At 43.4% G+C, this 18,205-nt stretch overlaps 1 protein-coding gene across 6 annotated transcripts in view; it reads right to left on the minus strand.

The window, feature by feature from the left end:
* PFKFB1 (6-phosphofructo-2-kinase/fructose-2,6-biphosphatase 1) overlaps window positions 1-18,205 on the minus strand; it is a 74,855-nt gene that overhangs the window by 24,619 nt on the left and 32,031 nt on the right. For 5 of the 6 annotated variants that reach the window (XR_004058297.1, XR_004058296.1, XM_030933612.1 and 2 more), the window contains exons 2-9: window positions 14,350-14,475; window positions 11,984-12,149; window positions 11,130-11,196; window positions 10,170-10,244; window positions 9,626-9,682; window positions 7,407-7,528; window positions 3,109-3,316; window positions 241-387 (exon numbers count right to left, since the gene is read on the minus strand). Coding sequence is in view for 4 of the 6 variants with exons in the window: in XM_030933612.1 (XP_030789472.1) it covers window positions 241-387; window positions 3,109-3,316; window positions 7,407-7,528; window positions 9,626-9,682; window positions 10,170-10,244; window positions 11,130-11,196; window positions 11,984-12,149; window positions 14,350-14,475 (968 nt within the window). In the remaining 2 variants the exon portion in view is untranslated. The remainder of the gene's footprint in view (window positions 1-240; window positions 388-3,108; window positions 3,317-7,406; window positions 7,529-9,625; window positions 9,683-10,169; window positions 10,245-11,129; window positions 11,197-11,983; window positions 12,150-14,349; window positions 14,476-18,205) is intronic. The other variant, XM_030933611.1, reaches the window with a different exon arrangement.

The raw sequence follows: 18,205 nt of genomic DNA on the forward strand, positions 1-18,205 counted from the left end.
CACACTGAGATGTAATGTCCTATTTACTGTCTGTCTTTAGGATAAGGGCAGAGACTTTGTCTATTCTGGCCTTCACTGGATCCCCAAGACATAGAATAATGTCTGGCACATGGCTAATTGTCAAAAAAGTTTGTTGAATTAATTAGGCTCCCCATAGGGGCTGGAGCAGAGGCAACCCAAGGGATAATCCCAGACTCAAGTCACCCCCTCCACACAGGAGATTCACCCCATGCATCTCACCGCATCAATCTCATTCAGGGCCTTCCACTGCTCATAGGGGACACCCAGGGCCTCAGCTGTCTGGATGGTCCTCTTCATGTGACTGGTCCACACCTTCAGGGAGCTGATGCCCTGGGACTGAATGAAGTTGGCCAGGGCATAGGCATACTAGTGCGTGGGGATGCAGAGGAGGAGAGAAGGGGAAAAGGAGAGGTGAGAGAGAGCAGGGTGGCCATAAGAACAAGCTCAGATCTGCCACAAATTAAGTGGTGATGAACAAGCAGAGCAAAGAGTTTAAATGTTCCAAATTTATAAAAAGCCATACTCTTTCCCATGTGATGGCAGGCCAAAGGAATAGAAAATAGCATGAGTGAGAGAGAGAGAGAGAGAGAGAGAGAGAGAGAGAGAGAGAGAGAGAGAGAGAGAGAGTTCATGTGTGCATGCGCACTCATTGATGATTGCTCACCAAAGCCCCTACTTGGTTATTCATTCATTCAAACAGGCCCACCTCTAATATTTGTGGAGCCTGGGACAAGAGTACCAATGGAGGCACTCCATGCACAGTCTATCTCTCCATTTCTGGCTCCATCCTGCACTTCTATGTGCCTTTAGTATATGCTTGTGGATAACCAAGTAACACGACTGAGTTCTGTCCACATTTCCACCTCCACTAATCCCCATGCTCCACAAACAGCAACCCCTTGGTCGTGTTATATGGCCTGACCTCAGGTGGACAGACTCTGGGATAGGCCCACGTAGGCACTGAAAGCAGACTCTAGACAACAAAGGCAAAGAATTCTAGGGTTGGGGGTACCAGAGTATGGACTGGAAGTAGGGGTTGTGGGATTTGGGAGACATTACTTTTTGACACTGTGAACACTTACCGCTTAAGCAGGGTTCCTGGTACCCAGGTTCTAAGGACATTCACACATGTATTGAGTGTTCATGGCCCTGTGCTGGGTGCTGGGGTGTTCTTGTTCTCAAGACATGGCCAGTCCAGTGAGGGAAACACTGGCAGCACTGAGGGGAACCATAAAGGGCTGTGGGAGCCCAGAGGAGCTAGTGATTTCTTCCTCTGAGTATAGGTGTGTTGTTAACCGCTGATGGCATGTGTCAGGAACATCTGCATAGGTGCATAGGTCCAGGCACACATTTTTATATGCGGATATAGGCGTTTCATACATACATTTCATTATGGAAATGAGTCAGGAGTCAGCATGCTCTGGTGGAAGGAGCCCTTGACAGGGAGGTAGGAGCTGTAGGTTAAACTCCCTCAGCACCCTTACATGGTCCCTTGTGCTGTCGGACACATCCCTGCCCCTCCCTGGCCTCATATCCAAAGAGCACTGGCTCACCTGGCCTGCTGTCTAGGGGCCACACTTCAGATAGTGGATGGGGAGTACCCAGACCACAGCCTGGTACACAGTGGGTGCTGCACAAGTGAGAGCTACCTCAACAGGGAGGTGCTTTGTAAACTGGGCCTGGTGCTCTGTGAGAAGCGTGAAGGTGGCATCAGCTGTGTGCATGCACACACACACAGGTTTGTGTGCAGGGAGGCATGCCCTGTGGAGACAGCCACGTGTTCAACTGGGCTCCGAGCTGTGTGGGCAGGGCCAGGCTGGCTCCACCCAAGATGGCCCTGGCTGCAGGGGCTGCAATGGGCCGGGGTCACACCTCCAGCAGCCTCTGACTCTGCTCTGAGGAGTGGGACATGAGGGAGTCACAGGTTAGAGTCTAACTTGAGGGGAGGCTGTCAGTCTGGAGGTAACAGAAAGGGAGACACTAGGGCGTGGCCATCCAGGGTAGTCCCTTGCCTGGGGCACCCCCCCATCTCCAGTGGGGGAGCTGAGGGCAGGTCAGTAGGCCCCGCTTTCAGTCCTGGCTCTGTCTCATCCTGGCCACCTGCCCTGGGGCTGCTCTCTGCTTCCTCATCCATAAACTGGTGGTAGGAATACCCACCCCACAGACCTGTGGTGAAGATGAAATGAGCCACACATGCAGAAGCAGATGGCACCGTGACTGTGCATAGGTGTCCAATAAATGACAATCATGACAACAATTGTCCATCCTGCACTTCATTTCCCACCTGTTCCATCCCCAAGCAGTCCTGCCAGCAGGAACAATACCTGTGCTAACAAGCCCAGGTGCAGGACCAAATGCTGTGGAAATGGATCCCTGTATTTAGCCAGCAACCAGAACATGCAGGTCACTGTGCTGGGCTGGGGAGAAGATACTCAGGCCAGGAGAGCCACACATGGGCCAGAACTGGGAGAGCTGGAGCCCAGGGCATGGCAACCTGCCTGGGAGGGAGGAGAGGAAAGGGAGGGCTTTCTGGAGCAGGTGCTGGGCCTTGGAAGGGAGTGGGGAGGGCAGGAAGGACACTGTCATGGGTGGGGGGGACAGGGGCTACCAGTGTGACACCTGTGTTGGGGTGAGGTGGGGAAGGCAGAATTGGGGAGAAGAGTGGTTCAAGGATGGGTCTCTCAGGGCAGCTGTCTGTGCCACTGATGGTCACCCACTGACAGAGGAGACAGAAGAGGGTAGAGTAGGTGGGGGAGCTGCACCAGCAAAGGCACAACGTTGTGAGAAAGATGATGGAACCAGTCAGGAAGGGCAAAGGGAGTCACTGTCATGGAGCAGCTGGCTTTGGGCAGGCCTTGGGTGCCAAGGTCAAGCTCTTAGACCTGCAGAACAGGTGGCATAGGGAACCATTTGGCGGCTGGGAAGAGACTGAGTGGCTGATGGATGGAAGAGTAGGAGTGATGGAATCTGCTTCTACCCCATCCCTGGATCATCCCACCTCAGGACCCAGAATGTGGCCACCACTACACCTCCAGCCCACCTAGGACAGCCCAGCCAACCCATCTGGGTGTGTGTGGTCCACCCTACCTGCTTGCCACGAACTGAGAGGCCAGAGTCACCTCCGATGCGGCCTCTGAGGTTGAGATCACTCTCACCATGCCGGCATAGGTAGATGGAGCGAGGTGTGACGTGGATATTCATGAGGTAGTAGACTGTGCGGCTCTGGATGTGACCCTGCACTCGGTTCACCATGTAGCGTGTGCCCACGTCGAAGATCTTGATGTAGGACAGGTGGCTGGGCCAGACCCAAGCAGGAGCAAGGGAAGCTCAGGGGCTAATGGTGGTAGGGTTGACTCCGAAAGAAACCCTGAACCACACACCCTTTCAAACCTCTTCCACAACCCAGCTGTCACCTAATGTGATGCCATGCCTTGCCCTGTACCGAGTACCTGTCCTAGAGACTTGGTTATTGGCCACCCAAAGGAGCTCATTATATGCTATTTCCCCCTGTCTCCTTCCTTCAGCCTCAGCTTGAGCCAAACTGCCTTTTCACTCATACTATTACAGGCAGCTGGGTTCTCTCTTCTGGGGTTCACATCCATAACATAGTCAGAGAGTAGCAGTAATCCTTTGTATCCCTGGCTAACTCCAATGTCTTACTGGCAGCTCCTGACTTGTTCACTCCCCTACCCTTTCTGATCCTGAGTTGAGCTCTTCACCTCTCTCTCTCTCTCTCTCTCTCTCTCTTTTTTAGCCTTTGCTACATATTGTCCTTTATACTCAACACACAACTACCAGATTGCGTCTGTGTGCATATGTGTGTCTGTGCATGCGTGTGTCTCTCTCCTCACTTAGAAGGGGGGTTGGCCTGGGTTATTTTCCTATTTGCTATGCAGTCAACAAACATACTCCAAACATACTCCTGTGTTCTAGGCATTGTGCTTGGCATGGAGACCCAGTGTCTGTGCTTTGGGAGCTCTCTGGCCAGTCAGGAACAAATACTTGGAAACACATAATCAGTGCTCAACATTCATTCCATAAACAGTCACTCCCTCTAAGGTGTGCCAAATAGTGGGGCATGGGGATACAGAGGTGGTCCACAACATCATTGGGGAACTTGTGGTCCTTGTCCCAAGTTCCTTACTGTATCCTCAATTCTGTGCTTTGTCATGAACTAATACCTACACACTGAATGATATTCAAACTGTTCAACCACCTGTTTGTGTAGAAGCTGGAGGGTGGAGTGTAGGCACTGACTAATCAGAAGACTAGAAACATGGAGCAAGACTTCTGAGGCCTACGCTGTACCAGGCATTAATTCGTTTAGTTGTTGGCCTGTACAGAGTTTGGAGAAATCCCTGAGAAGAGGAGTGGAAGGCTGGGGCAATGGGGTGACACCAGCAGCCCTGGTTGCATGGTAACAAAACCAAGTGAATAGAAAGAGCTGCACTGCACTAACCTGAGGCAGGTAAGGTTGCCGACAGGTTTGGTTTCAGAAAGCCTTTCCCTAGATCTTCCTAGAGAAGTCCTTTATGGCTGCACCACACTCATCATGCCCACCTGTGCCCAATGGCTTCCACAGGGCACTTGTATTTGTTGAACATTTTCTGTGCATCTGGCAGGGAGTGGGAACTTTTAAGCGCATGAATCCTCATAATATTACTACAGAGCAGAGATTATCACCTCTGTTTTAAAGGTGAAGAAACTGAGGCATAGAGAAAGTGATTTTCCCAAGGCCACCTTCTCGGGAAGAAGAACCCCAGAATACTCCCCCCTCCAGTAATTTCTTCTAGAACCCTCAGAGCCTAGGGGTAGAAAATATCTGATGTAAACTTGTTGCCTGGCTACTGTCTGTTCCTAACACTAGGTCCGTTGAGGCTCTAGGAGCTTCCAAATTCCTCAGCTTAGTCTGATTTTCTGGTTTTGCCTTCTCAACTGGGCCCAGTTGGCCTCACTTTATGGTCCCATGCCCATACCCATATCTTCTCTGTTTCATTCTTGTCTTCATACCTTTGCTATTACACTCGGAATATTTTCTATATTTCTCTACTCTTGTTCAGATTTAACTAGGCACTTACAAAGTGCTATTCTCTTTGCCTGATTTCCAAAGTTGAGCTGCTATGCATTCATACCTCAAGAACCAGCATATTCACTCTTTAGGAAGCCTTTTTTGAGACCAGGATCATGTGAAGTCATTTAGAGGTATTCCACACCAAAAATAGTAGAGTAGCTAATGCCTCCTCCATCCAAATTTTTAATTTTATTTTAAAAATTTAAAAAATGTTTTAAATTTTTATTTAAAATAAAAATTATAAACTATAGAATATGGGGAGATTCTTTCAAGTTCTGGTTTTATATTTTTCCACTTTGACTACCTTGATGCTGTTTTTGAAATATCCAATATTATAAAAGCCTTTAAGCCAGCTGGGTGTGGTGGCTCATGCCTATAATCCCAGCACTTTGGGAGGCCAAGGCAGGCAGATCATTTGAGGTCAGGAGTTAGTGACCAGCTTGGCCAACATGGTGAAACCCTGTCTCTAATAAAAATATAAACATTAGCTGGGTGCAGTGGCAGGCACCTGTAATCCCAGCTACTCAGGAGGCTGAGACAGGAGAATTGCTTGAACCCAGGAGGCAGAGGTTGCAGTGAGCCAAGATCATGTAACTGCACCCCAGCCTGGGTGACAGAACAGGACTCTGTCTCAAAAATAAAATAAAATAAAATAAAATAAATAAACAAATAAATAAATATTTTTAAGATAGTTATTTTTCTTAGTTTGGTAGCCCCTATCTTGCTGGTACCCTATGTGTAGTCTGCTTATTGGGTAATCAAGCTCTTTTAGATCTTCTTCCTCCAAGTTGGACTGGGTCCCATGTTCCTACAGCCCACTTGGTTTACTGTCACCAGAGTTGTGACCAACTGTGTACTCATTGTCGTCTCCAACTAACCGGACATTCTGTCAAATCAGGGACAGCCCTTTCCTCTTTTGATTCCATGTTCAGGGCTGGGACCTGATGCATAGACTGTAAATGTCTGTTGATAGAAAAATGATGACATAAAGCTGACCTTCTAGATTTGTCTTCTTCTGCCCAAACTAATTCATCAAACAGCAACCTAGCAATCGCAGGGTCTGGGCCCACGGCTGGGGCTTTGTCAATGCCATTCTTTCACTTACACCCTCCACTCCGGCCTTCAGGCTCCTTTCACCATATGCTGCTGTTAGCCCATGTCATTCCTTTGTGATAATTTTCAAAAGCCGTACTTTCCTCAGGGTCACACAGCCCTACTTCAGCACACATCTTGGTGAGAGAAGCAAGTGTACCCTTGACCAGGGTGCCTGTACAATGAACAATCTGCACAACTGGGATATGGGTTCGAACAGATATTGTGCTACTGATTCGTTCATTGTGTAGCCCAAGGTAAGCCTTTGACTTGATCTGGGTCTCAGTTTCTCCATCTAAAGGGTGGGGAAATAACAGTGCTGATCTCTTGGTACTTCAATTGGACAAGGCCACTCTTTAGATTTCTTAGAGTCGTGATGACCATTTGAAGCCTCTTTATACTTCTCACTTGGGGTCTCTTCTCATCACAAGACATTTTCAAAGAGAGTAGGGTTCTGGGAACATTCTACATCTAAAACTCACATCTGCTCTCTCCTCTCTTTAGTTGGTATTATGACAGAGCATTTCTTTTTTTTTTTTTTTTTTTTTCCTTAATGGGTATTCTCATATGTCAAAGCACTATAGAAGCTACCTGAGGATAGAACCCACCTCTTTTGCCCCTATTTATACCCCCTACATATACCATAGCCCAAAGGGTCCAAATACTTGTTGATTGATGAGACATGGGAATGTTGTGAAAAGAGACATGACTAGGAGACAGAACATGTAATTAGAATCCTAGCTCTAACCCTTGTGATGGGAGCTTGGGAAAGTAATTTCAGTTCTCTAAGACTCAATTTCTTTTTCTTGAAATTTTATGATCATAAGACTTATCTCAGCCTCCTTTACAGGAGTCCTAAGGGATTAAATGTAAGAAAGAAGGTAAACATGTTTGGAAACTGAGGTGCCATTCATGTGTGAAGAACACTTTTGTAATAATAATCGCAACACCCACGAGAGGGGGGCATTTGTTCTGTTCAGGAGGGGGTCCTGAATTGTTCATATTGCTCAGGAAAACACTATTTTAATCATCTTAGGAACACCTTACACATCAAGGAATCAGAGCTGAAAGGATCCTTGAAGAAAAATCATCAAGTTCAGTTTCCTGATGTTACAGATAGAGAAGCTGAGGCTCAGAAAGGGGGGATATTCCCTCCAGGTTCTACAGGATATCAAAACTGGGCAAAAGATCTAGACTTTGACTTTGGGGTGCTGGCTCTTACCTGTCCAGTTCCTCATCCAAGGGTTGGTAGTTGACCTCATAGCACTCAATTCTCTTTAGAAAGTCTTCCAGAACCTTTTCACGGTCACAGTCTACATAATCAGGGCTGCCAAGTTTCACTTGCTGGGATCAGGAAGAACAGAGGTATCAAGGGAGACATTGGGAGACAGAGTCTCTGATGGTTTTCTTTGGAAGGTTCTTAGAGACCACTGAGTACAAGATGCCTCATTATAAAGATGAGGAAATTGAGACCTGGAGAACACATCTTGCCTAAGTTTACAAAAATCGGCCAATTGAAAAGAAGCTGATTGTGTGACTCCTCATTCCTAATCTCAAAGAAGGCCTGTTACATTATACTCAGTCGCAGAGCATACACTGCTTATAAAAGAAGAACATTTATAAGAGGACCAGAAATTGTGATGTGAGAAATGGCTGAAGAAGTGGAACTAGAGATCTTGTCCAGGGGTCATTATGGCTTACATGTATCAAGTGTTTACCGGGAGATTATGACGTGCTGTCTTTGGATTTCTAAAGACTGGCCTCTCCTAATTCACCAATACCCACTGTCTCCTCCCACAGTCCTCATCTCAGGTACTGGCACTATCACCTACCCCGTCATCTGCTCCTAAATGGAACCTGGGAGTCATCCTAGATATCTGTCTTTCTATCATCCCTCACCTCTTAGCAGGTACCAAATCCTCTCCACTCTATCATCTCCTCTAATTATCCATTCATTCTTGCTTGTGCTCACTATAGCTTTGTGCCCAATTACTTTGTCTATATTTTTACTTCTAATGTATTCACCATACTGGCAGCCAGAAGGGTGTTTCTAATATGAATATCTGGCCAAAGTATTCTCCTGCTTAAAGCCCTTATACATTTTGTCATAATTTTTAGAAAAAAGGTGTGAATTATTTTAGCAGGCGGCTCATGGCTTGTCATGATTGGGCCCCAAATTATTTCTTCAACCTTATCTCCCATGGCTCCCCTATTCCTCCACACATTTGGCTTTAACCAATTTAAGCTACTTATAGTTCTCCGGAGATGCCATACTTAGTATATGCTTATATCCTTATTTTCCATTCTTCACCCACCAAATTCCTATGTGTTCTTCAAGGTCATTGGAAACTGAAGTGTCATTCATGTGTGAAGAACACTTTTGTAATAACAATCACATATATCCTTATTCGTTTTAATTTTACCTCCATTAGGAAGGCTTCCCTGATTTCTGCCCTCATGCAAAGTTAGGCCCTCAGCACTGGCTTCCCAAAGCTTCTTCTGTTCCCTCATATCACCTCAGTTCTCAGAGTTCTGTATATATACTTGCCAGTCTTCCTCACTAGAATATATGCTCAAGGGAAGGACTCTCCACTATCCATATATATGTCTCTAATGCCCAGAATGGCCAAGCCCAGGTATATAGTCAATTTCTGTTGAATTGATAGATAGATAGATGGGAGGATGAAGAGGGAAGGGAGGAAATGAACATGCTGTATGTCCCAAAAAATTACCAATTAATAAAAATTACAAGGAGGCAGATTCCAGCTCGACTGGACCGCATTCGTTGAAAGCAATGGACCCCTTATCATTGCAGGTATAAAAAGAAAATCTAGATATACATTTAGGTAAGACTTCAAGTATCTGATGGAGGGTAGAAGAAAATTACCCTTAAGGTCTCTTCTGTTCTTGAGCTCCAGTAATTTGATGAAGTGGGGAACAACAAAACATGGTAAATGACCTAGTTCTAGACCACATGCCTAGAATCTAAGAGCAGTGGTAGTTCTGGTATGAATTTTGGGGTAGAATAAAAAATGTAGGCTTTTGAGGCAGACAGTCAAGCCTGAGGTCCAGTCCCACTTCTATCCCTTTCTGTCTGTATGAATCTTTGACAATTCATTTATCCTTTTGGAACCTCAGTTTCCTCTCTCTAACATGGAAATAATCTCTAATATGCAGTTTTGTTGTGAAAATTAATGACAGTCAAGTCTGGTGTCTGGAGCATATAAAGGGCACTATATATGTTGGCTTCATTAAAATTAATAGAGTCATTGTAGGCCAGGATGGTTAGGGAATGCTTCCTACGAAAACTAGGAGGAGAAGATCAGGGAGGAATACTTTCTTTAATCTCATGGAGTTACCTTAAGCATAATCTCGCCTCTGCCTTAGGCATGATCTAAGCCTAAGGCAGAGCAAAGTGGAAAAGTAACTGGTGGTCCTTACCCTGATGTTTTCTGCAATTACGCCAGGGTCATTACAAATGGACTCAATGAAAAACACCTATAAAAGAAACAGAAAAGAGACTTCCAGCAGCAAATTATGTTTGATAGGAGCTGAACATAGCTTTACTCCTTTTCAATGGTTCTAAATCATCTCCAGGGGCATCTCTGACAACATAATGCTCTCATACAGTGGTACTTTCAGGCTTCTGAGTTTCATGAGGCAGATTGGCTCTAAATTGAATGACCCCAGATTGTTGTTTTATATCTTTACTGGGTTTAGGTCTTATATAAGCTTTCTGTAGTGACTCTCTCTACTCTTTCCCCATAGCCAGCCTGTCTATAGTCATCTTCCATTGCCTAATTGGCACCCCTCCTTTCTTGTTCTGCTCTGCTGCTTCTGACTATATCCTGGAAAGTTAGAGAACCAAATGAAAATGTTGAGCTTATGGTTGTGGATTTGGCTGCTCTGAGTCCCCTGGTTTGCCTTTCTTTGGGGTTTGTGCTGGAGAAATAGGCTCTAAATAAGAGTTGGAGTGTTACCATACCTTGTAACCATGTTCTTTTGCAAACTGCAGGATCAGTGACCGTCGTTCTCTGGTAGTGTTGGTGGCATCAAAAACCTAGAGGCAGGTAACGAGATTGGATTACTCTGAATCTTGTGCTAACAGAACACCTACTCTTTGCCCATCCCTGTGTTAAGTGGAGGGCTTCCATATAGAGGTAAAACTTGAACAAGGTCTTGAAGGATAGGAAGGATTCATGATTGGCTTATGAGAATTTCACAAGCACATATTGGGCCCTTGCAGTCTGTCCAGAAATGTATGCTACCCTGTGAGTGTAATAAGGCAAGAGGAAATTGTGGGTGTTTATTAGGGTCATTTTATAAGTGAGGTAACTGAGGCGTAGAAGAACTTGCCTTGACCAAAGTCACCAAGAGTTGCTGACAGAGCAGAGCTAGAACTGGTTCTCTCAATTCCTAGCTGAAGTTTCTTCCTTCCTTATCACTTTAGAAGTCCTCAAGAACAGGAAACAATTCCCTAGCCTCAGTACCTGAGATTGGACCATTTGCATATTTGAGAATCTCCTCCCCTTTCAGAATTTGCAAATCCTAGCTAAACTATTGACTAGATATTTAGGTAAGTCTCTAGAACTCAAAACTGTTTGTACTGCAGTTTTAAATTCTAATATAGTCCTGCTGAATTATTGGGGGTGGACTGGTAGTGCACAGTGGTTAAGAGTGGGGATTCTGAAGCTACAAAACTTGGATTCCATTTCTGGCCCTGCCAGGTATACGCTGTACCACCTTGGGAAATTATTTAATGTCTCTGTGAACCATTCTTCTGGGCTCTGAAATGGGGCATAATAACAATACCTACCTCAAGGCGGGAGCATAAAATGAAATTATTAATATGTGCAAATACTCAGAACAACAGTAAATGTTCAGTACATATTAGCTAATTCCCTTCCCAGTAGATACCCAAGGAAAAAATAACAAATTTCTTTACCGCGACATGACCTTCTTCACGGCTGAGATAGTTGTGAACATCCTTCAGGGCTGCTAGGGCGCACTGCCTGAAATAGACCAGGAAAGAAAAAGAGACAACCCTTATCTCATTGTCTGCAGTATCTTCTGTATCATCTCTCATGTCTTAGACTAACTTATGTGCCCTGTGCTTTAGGCACCGTGCTAAGCACAGAGGGGTCAAACAGTTGAAACTGGCTGTATGTGCACAGCTTACACAGCTCAGGGGCAGGTATAAAGTGACACAATCAGGAAAAGCTGAGCAATGACAGAAGCCATAATATTAAGGCTTCCAACCCTTGAGCTAATGGAACTCAAGCTGAACTGTTTTATGAACCCAGGTAGAACACGTGGTCTGTGAAATAAAAGGCATTCCTGGCATGGGTAACACACAGGGATGACAGTGTGTTTATGCTTTCAGCAAAAATCTCTTTAGTGATTACTCACTGCTGGGTTCTATATTGAGGACATAAGGCCCAGGCTCTATTCTGCCTTTACTCAGAGTCTTGTAGTGTAGAGAGACCTTGAGGTTGAACTGATGAGACTACAGAAATTAGAGTAGGCCAAGCTATTGAGATTCTTGCCTCAAATGCTAAGCTGAGAAGCTTCTACTCTCTCCTGTCAGAAGTAGAAGATCAATAAAGGTTTTTGATAAGTGGATGGTTATGACCAGAAACTGGCTTTGGGCAGGATAATGGAAGGGCTGTTCCAACTACTGTTTGAGAGTCTAGAGGGCCTCCTTTCTGGTCCAGATTATTCTGCCCTACTCCCCCAGTATCTGAACAAGGGCCTTTCAGCCACGAGACAGCACAGGTTGCTAAAATATTGGGTACTTACTTCCTGATTTGCAGGGCCTCCATGTTGTCTGGAAGAAAGAATTCATAGTTCTTGTAGCTCACTGCCTCTCGTCGATACTGGCCTAAATTAAACACTGAAAGCAGGGAGCGCCAGTGAAGAGGTTGGGAAGATCCCAGTGGCCAAAAAATGTCCTTGCTGGGAGGGACTTCAGAGGTGGAAGAAGGTATAATTTGTAGCTATAAAATTGCTTTTAAAACTTCAAATTATGGCTACCAGTTTATTTATTCCTCACAACAACCCTGCAAAGTAGAGATCACTATTACCATTTTATAAATGAGGAAACTGAAAGTTCGGAGACAGGAAAAACTTGCACAATTATTTCCTATCTGTGGATATCTGAGATTCAAACCCAGGTCTATTTGGCAACATAGCTGGTGGTCTTTCCATTATTCTACTTTATCATAAACACCAATCCTTAAAATGCCCTACTCCGGTGGAAAGATGAAGAAATGGAGATCTAGGGAGTAAAATTAATCAACAAGGGTCAAACAGTGAGTGAGCTGGTGACAGATATAGACTAGACCTCCTGACTTCTAGTCCAAAGTTGTTTTATTTTTCTATATTATGATGAAGATTCTAAATCTAAATCTCTAGGCCATACTTTCCCACTTACAATGATGAAAAACTAGAGAGGAGGGAAGGAAAGGAGGAGAAAGAAGATAAGCAGCCAAAGAGTTAATATTTCATTCATTCACGTAACAAATACTTTTTGATTCCTACTCTGTGAAGCAGGATATGAGCTCTGGGTCTCAGGGATTAGCCCGATCTTCATGATGGGGCCCTTAAGGCACTCACAGTCCAACAGGTAAGACAGTGAGTAAACCAGAAATGGAAAGCTCCCACAGAGTTTGTTAAATGCTCTGACAAAGACAATATGAAGCCATGGAAGAGAGTGAGAGGGAAGGAAAGACTAATTGTACTTGGAATGATCTGAGAAGGTTTCACCATTTGAACAAGGCTTTTTAGGGTAGGCGCCTTTTACAGGCAGATATGGGCAGTGGGAGTCAGGAACAAAGGCATCCAGGTAGAGGAACAGCTTGAGCAAGAGTATGGCATTGGCAGAAGGAAGAGCACGTTTGGAGGATGGTGAGTCATCCACTATGGATTTAAACCTGCAGGCCAAGGGGACCTTTGTAGGTCACAGGCATGTTCAGCTTTGTGCTTTGAAATATGACTCTGGAGGCCTTTGAGAGAATTGAGTGGAGTGAAGAAGATAGAAAGCAGGAGAATCAGAAACCCTGAACCCATGATGGGGCCGTTAAGGCAGAAACCAATCTGCCAGTGTCCCATGTACCTCTACACTCAGCAAATTTTCCTGAGAGCTTGCAGTCCTCCATGAGAGCTGTTCCTTCTCTCCTTCCCTTCTGCCAATGTCTTACTCCTCCCACAAGACTCAGCTCAAACATATCCTATGTAGGAAGCTTTCCTTGCCTTCCAGTTGTCAAATCCCTTTGTGATTTCATGCAGCATCCTGCTCCTGTTCTAGAATTCCTAGATGATATGAGGTATTCTTATATATCCCAGCTAGACTTAGAACTCCTCAAGGATAGGGTGAGTCTCATCCAGTTTTGTATCCTCATCGCCTAGCAGGAGTTTGGGCACATGGAAAACCATTGGGAAACTCTTCACCAGTGAATTAGATAAAGAGAACATAGATGAATGGAAATAAGAAATGGGAAAAAGAAACAAATTGGAGAGAGAAAGGAAGAGGGGGAGAGATAGAAGGAAGCAGGGCAGAGAGACAGCATGTTGAGATTAACAAGAGAAAGAAGGAGACAAAAAGAATGGAGAAAAGGAGACTATAGGGCTAATGTGGGATTCTTTTCTCTTCCAATCAGTAGAACCATGCATTAGACTTGGCACAGTATCAGGCTTAGAATCAAATAGACCTGGATTCATATCCTGGTTCTGTCACTTACTGGCCATATGCCTTTAGACAAGGCACTTCACCCCTTGGGCCTCAATTTCCTCAACTATGAAATGGTGAAGAAGTGGTAATGCTAATAAAAGTAGTAATATTGGTATGGCAATAATAGTAATGGCAATAAAAATAGAATGTTACTCACAGGGTTGTTTCGAGGTCATGGAACTTCTTGAGAGAAGACATTTAATCTTAACACTAGTTTTCCTATGCTTAGCACCTAGAGTGGTGTTGGGTACAAAGTATGTGCTCAAGAAGTTATAAACTGTATAAGAATGTAGTAATAGTGATAGCAGTAGTCCTAATGCTGATAATAATAATGATGGGGCATTTCTGGTATTGAGGACTTTGGCCTTCTACCTAAGTAAGGTTTTCAGCCAGTGGCTTTTATGGGGTTGTTGAACAAAGACTTTCAGAGACATACCTTTAGTTGGTGTTCCTATCCAGTTGAGATATCGTGTGAGCTTCGTGGAGATATAAGTCTTGCCTCGAGCTGGTAAACCCACCATGATCACCATCGTGGGGGAATTGGTAAACTGGGGTATGGATGCTGAAAGACAAACAGACCCTCAAAAGCTTATCATCAGATTCATATGCTCTTCTGGTATTAGTTCAGAAATGTAGAGTTGTAAAGAACACGTCTCCCACCATTACAATAAGAACAAAAGCTGGGAAAGTGAAAATTAAGAACTTCTCTCAGACTCATCAGAAAACTGAGGTTGCAGTACCACAAACCTGTAGAAACAACCATCTTCAAGGGAGCCACAGGACCAGGCATTTGCTTACCTGGTGCAGATACCAGTGAACAACATACAAACTCATAAGAAGATTCAGCTAAAAATTATGATGAATTGCCAGAGGCTGGTTATGGGCTAGTGTGAGAATGTGAAGCCTGTAGGGGCTGCAGACATAGGCAGTTTTGCACCCCTTTGCAGAGTTTTCCTCCAGGAACTCCCCCAGAAGCTGACAAGAAAGACTGAGAAGAATCCCGAGAAAGATATTCTGTAGTTCTGGCTTGGGGAGAACAGTACAATAGCTGTTGCTGAAATTCTGCAGAGACTATTTTCCCTATATTCTCTATGGAGCAAAAGCCTTACTATTCGGGAACAGGCAACAAAAACTAGCTTGAAAGTACTGGGAGAAACTCACTGCAGCTGGCAGAGCAGACTGACCAACATCACTGAAACTCTGCCCATACCAATCTACCTTATCTTCCCAAAGGGAAAAAAGTCTTAGTCCTCAGAAGAAAGGGCAACAGAAACTGAGGTGCACTGGTGAAAACTCAGTACAGCTGGGGTAGAAAATTGAAAAAAAAAAAAAAAGGTCTAACCCAGGAGGGGCAGGAAAATGTGCTAGGCCCACCTGGGTTAGAACACAGGAGGAGAGGCAGGAACACTTGTGAAGGACACACCTCCAACACTCAGGGTAAGCCTGCCTAAGACTGAGACTTAATGAGAACAGCATAGAATGTCCCAGGTCCCCATTCCCCCACTACCAGGCTAAAAAGCGTCAGTAAAAATAACAGTGGAATACATCTAAACGAGATTTAAGGCATATATTATCTCCAGGGTGTAGCACAAAGGGAAGAATCAAGGCAAGGAATAAAAACAATGTCTGAAGAGAAAAGCAATCATTAGGACCAAAATAAGTTATGACACAGATGTTGGAAATATCAGACAAGCAATCTGTTTATTTACTTGGATTATTTTGCTTTCTTCTTTGTACATTACAGATTCAGGGGTTATATGTGCAGGTTTGTTACCTGGGTATATTGTGTAATGGTGGGGTTTGGGCTTCTAGTGACCCCATTACCCAAATAGCGAACACAGTACCCAATAGGTAGTTTTTCAACTCTTGCTCCCCCCTGCCCATTCCCCCTTTTGGAATTCCCTTTGTCTACTGTTTCCATCTTTATCAGATAGGAAACTTAAAATAGCTATGATTAGTATGTTAAAGGCTCTATTGGGAAAGTTTATCATGCAAGATCAGATAGGCAATTTCGGCAGTGGGGTGAAAAATATAAGAAAGAATCAAATATAAATGGGAGAGAAAAAAACACAGTAACAGATCTGAAGACTATCCTTGTTGTGCTCATCAATAGACTCTGCACAGCTGAGTCATCAGTGAACTTGAAGACAGGTCAATAGAGATCACACAAACTGAAATGCAAAGAGAGAAAAAGAGCAAAAAAAAAAAAAAAAGAAAACAGAGCAAAACATCCAAGAACTGTGGGACAATATCAAACAGTATAACATATATGTATTTGGAACACAAGAAGAGGAAGAAAGAATAAGGCAGAAGAAATATGTGAAGACAATAATGGCCAAAATTTTCCAAATTAATGACTGACACCAAACCACAGATTCAAGAAGCTCAGAGAACACCAACCAGGGTAAATACCAAAACCAAACCAAAACCCACACCCAGATATATCAAATTCAAATTACAGAAAATCAAGACAAAAATAAAATCTTGAAGACTGCCAGGAAGAAGGCGGTAGGTGGGGAACATCTTACCCACAGAAGAACAAAGAGAAGAATTATACCAGACTTCTTGTCAGAAATCACATAAGCAAAAAGACAGTGGAATGAAACCTTTAAAGTGTTGAAAGAAAAAAATGCCAATCCAGAATTCCAAGTTCTGCAAAAATGTCCTTCAAAAATTAAGATAAAATGCTTTTTCAGACAAAAACTGAGGAAACTCAGCATCAGCAGACCTGTCTTACAGGCTAAATATTAAAGGAAATTCTTCAGACAGAGGGATATGATACAGATCAGAAAACTGGGTGTACATAATTAAAGGAAAAGTGTTGCAAAAGTAATAAATGAAGACAAATATAACTATCATATTCTTAATTATTCTAAAATATAACTGATTGTTTAAAGCAATAATAGTACCAATGTATTGTATGTTTATAGCATTTGTAAAAAAATAATGGAATACAACAATGACACAAACAATGGAAGGAAGGAATTGGGGATAGTCTTGTACTACACATGAAGCAGTATAGTATTATTTAAAGGTGAACCAAATTATATAAAAATGTACATTACAAACTTTCTGGAAACCACTAAAAAGGTTTCCTTAAAAGATATCTAAATAATAGATAAATACATGAGACAAAATGGGATCATACAAAATAACCAAATAAAATAATGAAAGGCAGAAAAAAGACGGAAAAAGGAAATAAAAGCCAAATACAGTAAATAGAAAACATCAAGAACAAATATAATGAAAACAGAAAGATGGTAGATTTTAATCTAACTATATTGATAATCACTTTAAATGTGAATCAACTAAATATTCCAACTGAAGAAGAAAGTGGTCAGATTAGATTAAAAAGTAGGATCCAACTACATGCTGTTTACAAAACATATATAGTTGGGTCCAATTCTCAGACCTTTTATCTCTCACTAACTCAAATATAAAATTCGGATAGAATGCATGAACAACTATATGAAAATTGAAAGGTAAATCTAAGTAGGTAGATCAGAGAAGACACCAGAGTTTGAAGTACCAACTAAACAACTGCAAATTCAGCATTACTTTTCTCGCCGTTCAGTATCCTGAGCCTGAATTCAACATGGTATGCAATTCAAAACGAGCATTGTCTAGCAGACAGAGATGCAGGAGAAGTCTTGGAGTTTGGGCTCAAGGAATGTAACAGAGAACTAAAATTCAGAGAGAGTGGGGGAAATCCCTTGGGTTTTTATTTACTTCTTCTTTGGTTCCACAGTGGAGGCAGTAAAAGCAAAGGTGGCTCAGAAGCAATAGTGGCCCAGAATGGGAGCCTCCAGGAATCAAAACTGTGTGGGATAAGTTCCTTCCTCTAGGTGAAGCCACGATGTCAAGAAGACATCTTTATACTAGTTTTTCCTCTTCCTCTCCCTCTCCCTCTCTCGTTCTCACTCTCTACTCCTGCTACTTATTTCTGGAAATGCTACAACTACCACAGTGGGTAGTTTTTGAAGAGAAAACAGAAAATGAGAGCCCAGGGAACTGGAAAGTACTGAAAAGATAAAGGAAAGGGAAGAGTTTTGAAAAAGCAACAGTGTAAAGTTGATTTGAACCCCTGGGCTTACCTCTGACTTGTGACTGCTTTGATCTTCATTAGCATACCAAAGATTTGGAAACAACTAGAAAGGACACCTCCACCAAAGTCTCAGACTGACCACTAGATGGTACAAACACAGGACAGACCTATATGGTACTGCAAAAGGCTTGAAAACTGAATTGATGTTGGAACCAAAATATACAAAAGGCTAAAACAAAAATATAGA

This window comes from Rhinopithecus roxellana, chromosome 7, assembly GCF_007565055.1.
Source record: "Rhinopithecus roxellana isolate Shanxi Qingling chromosome 7, ASM756505v1, whole genome shotgun sequence".
In the NCBI taxonomy this organism is placed as follows: Eukaryota; Metazoa; Chordata; class Mammalia; order Primates; family Cercopithecidae; genus Rhinopithecus; species Rhinopithecus roxellana.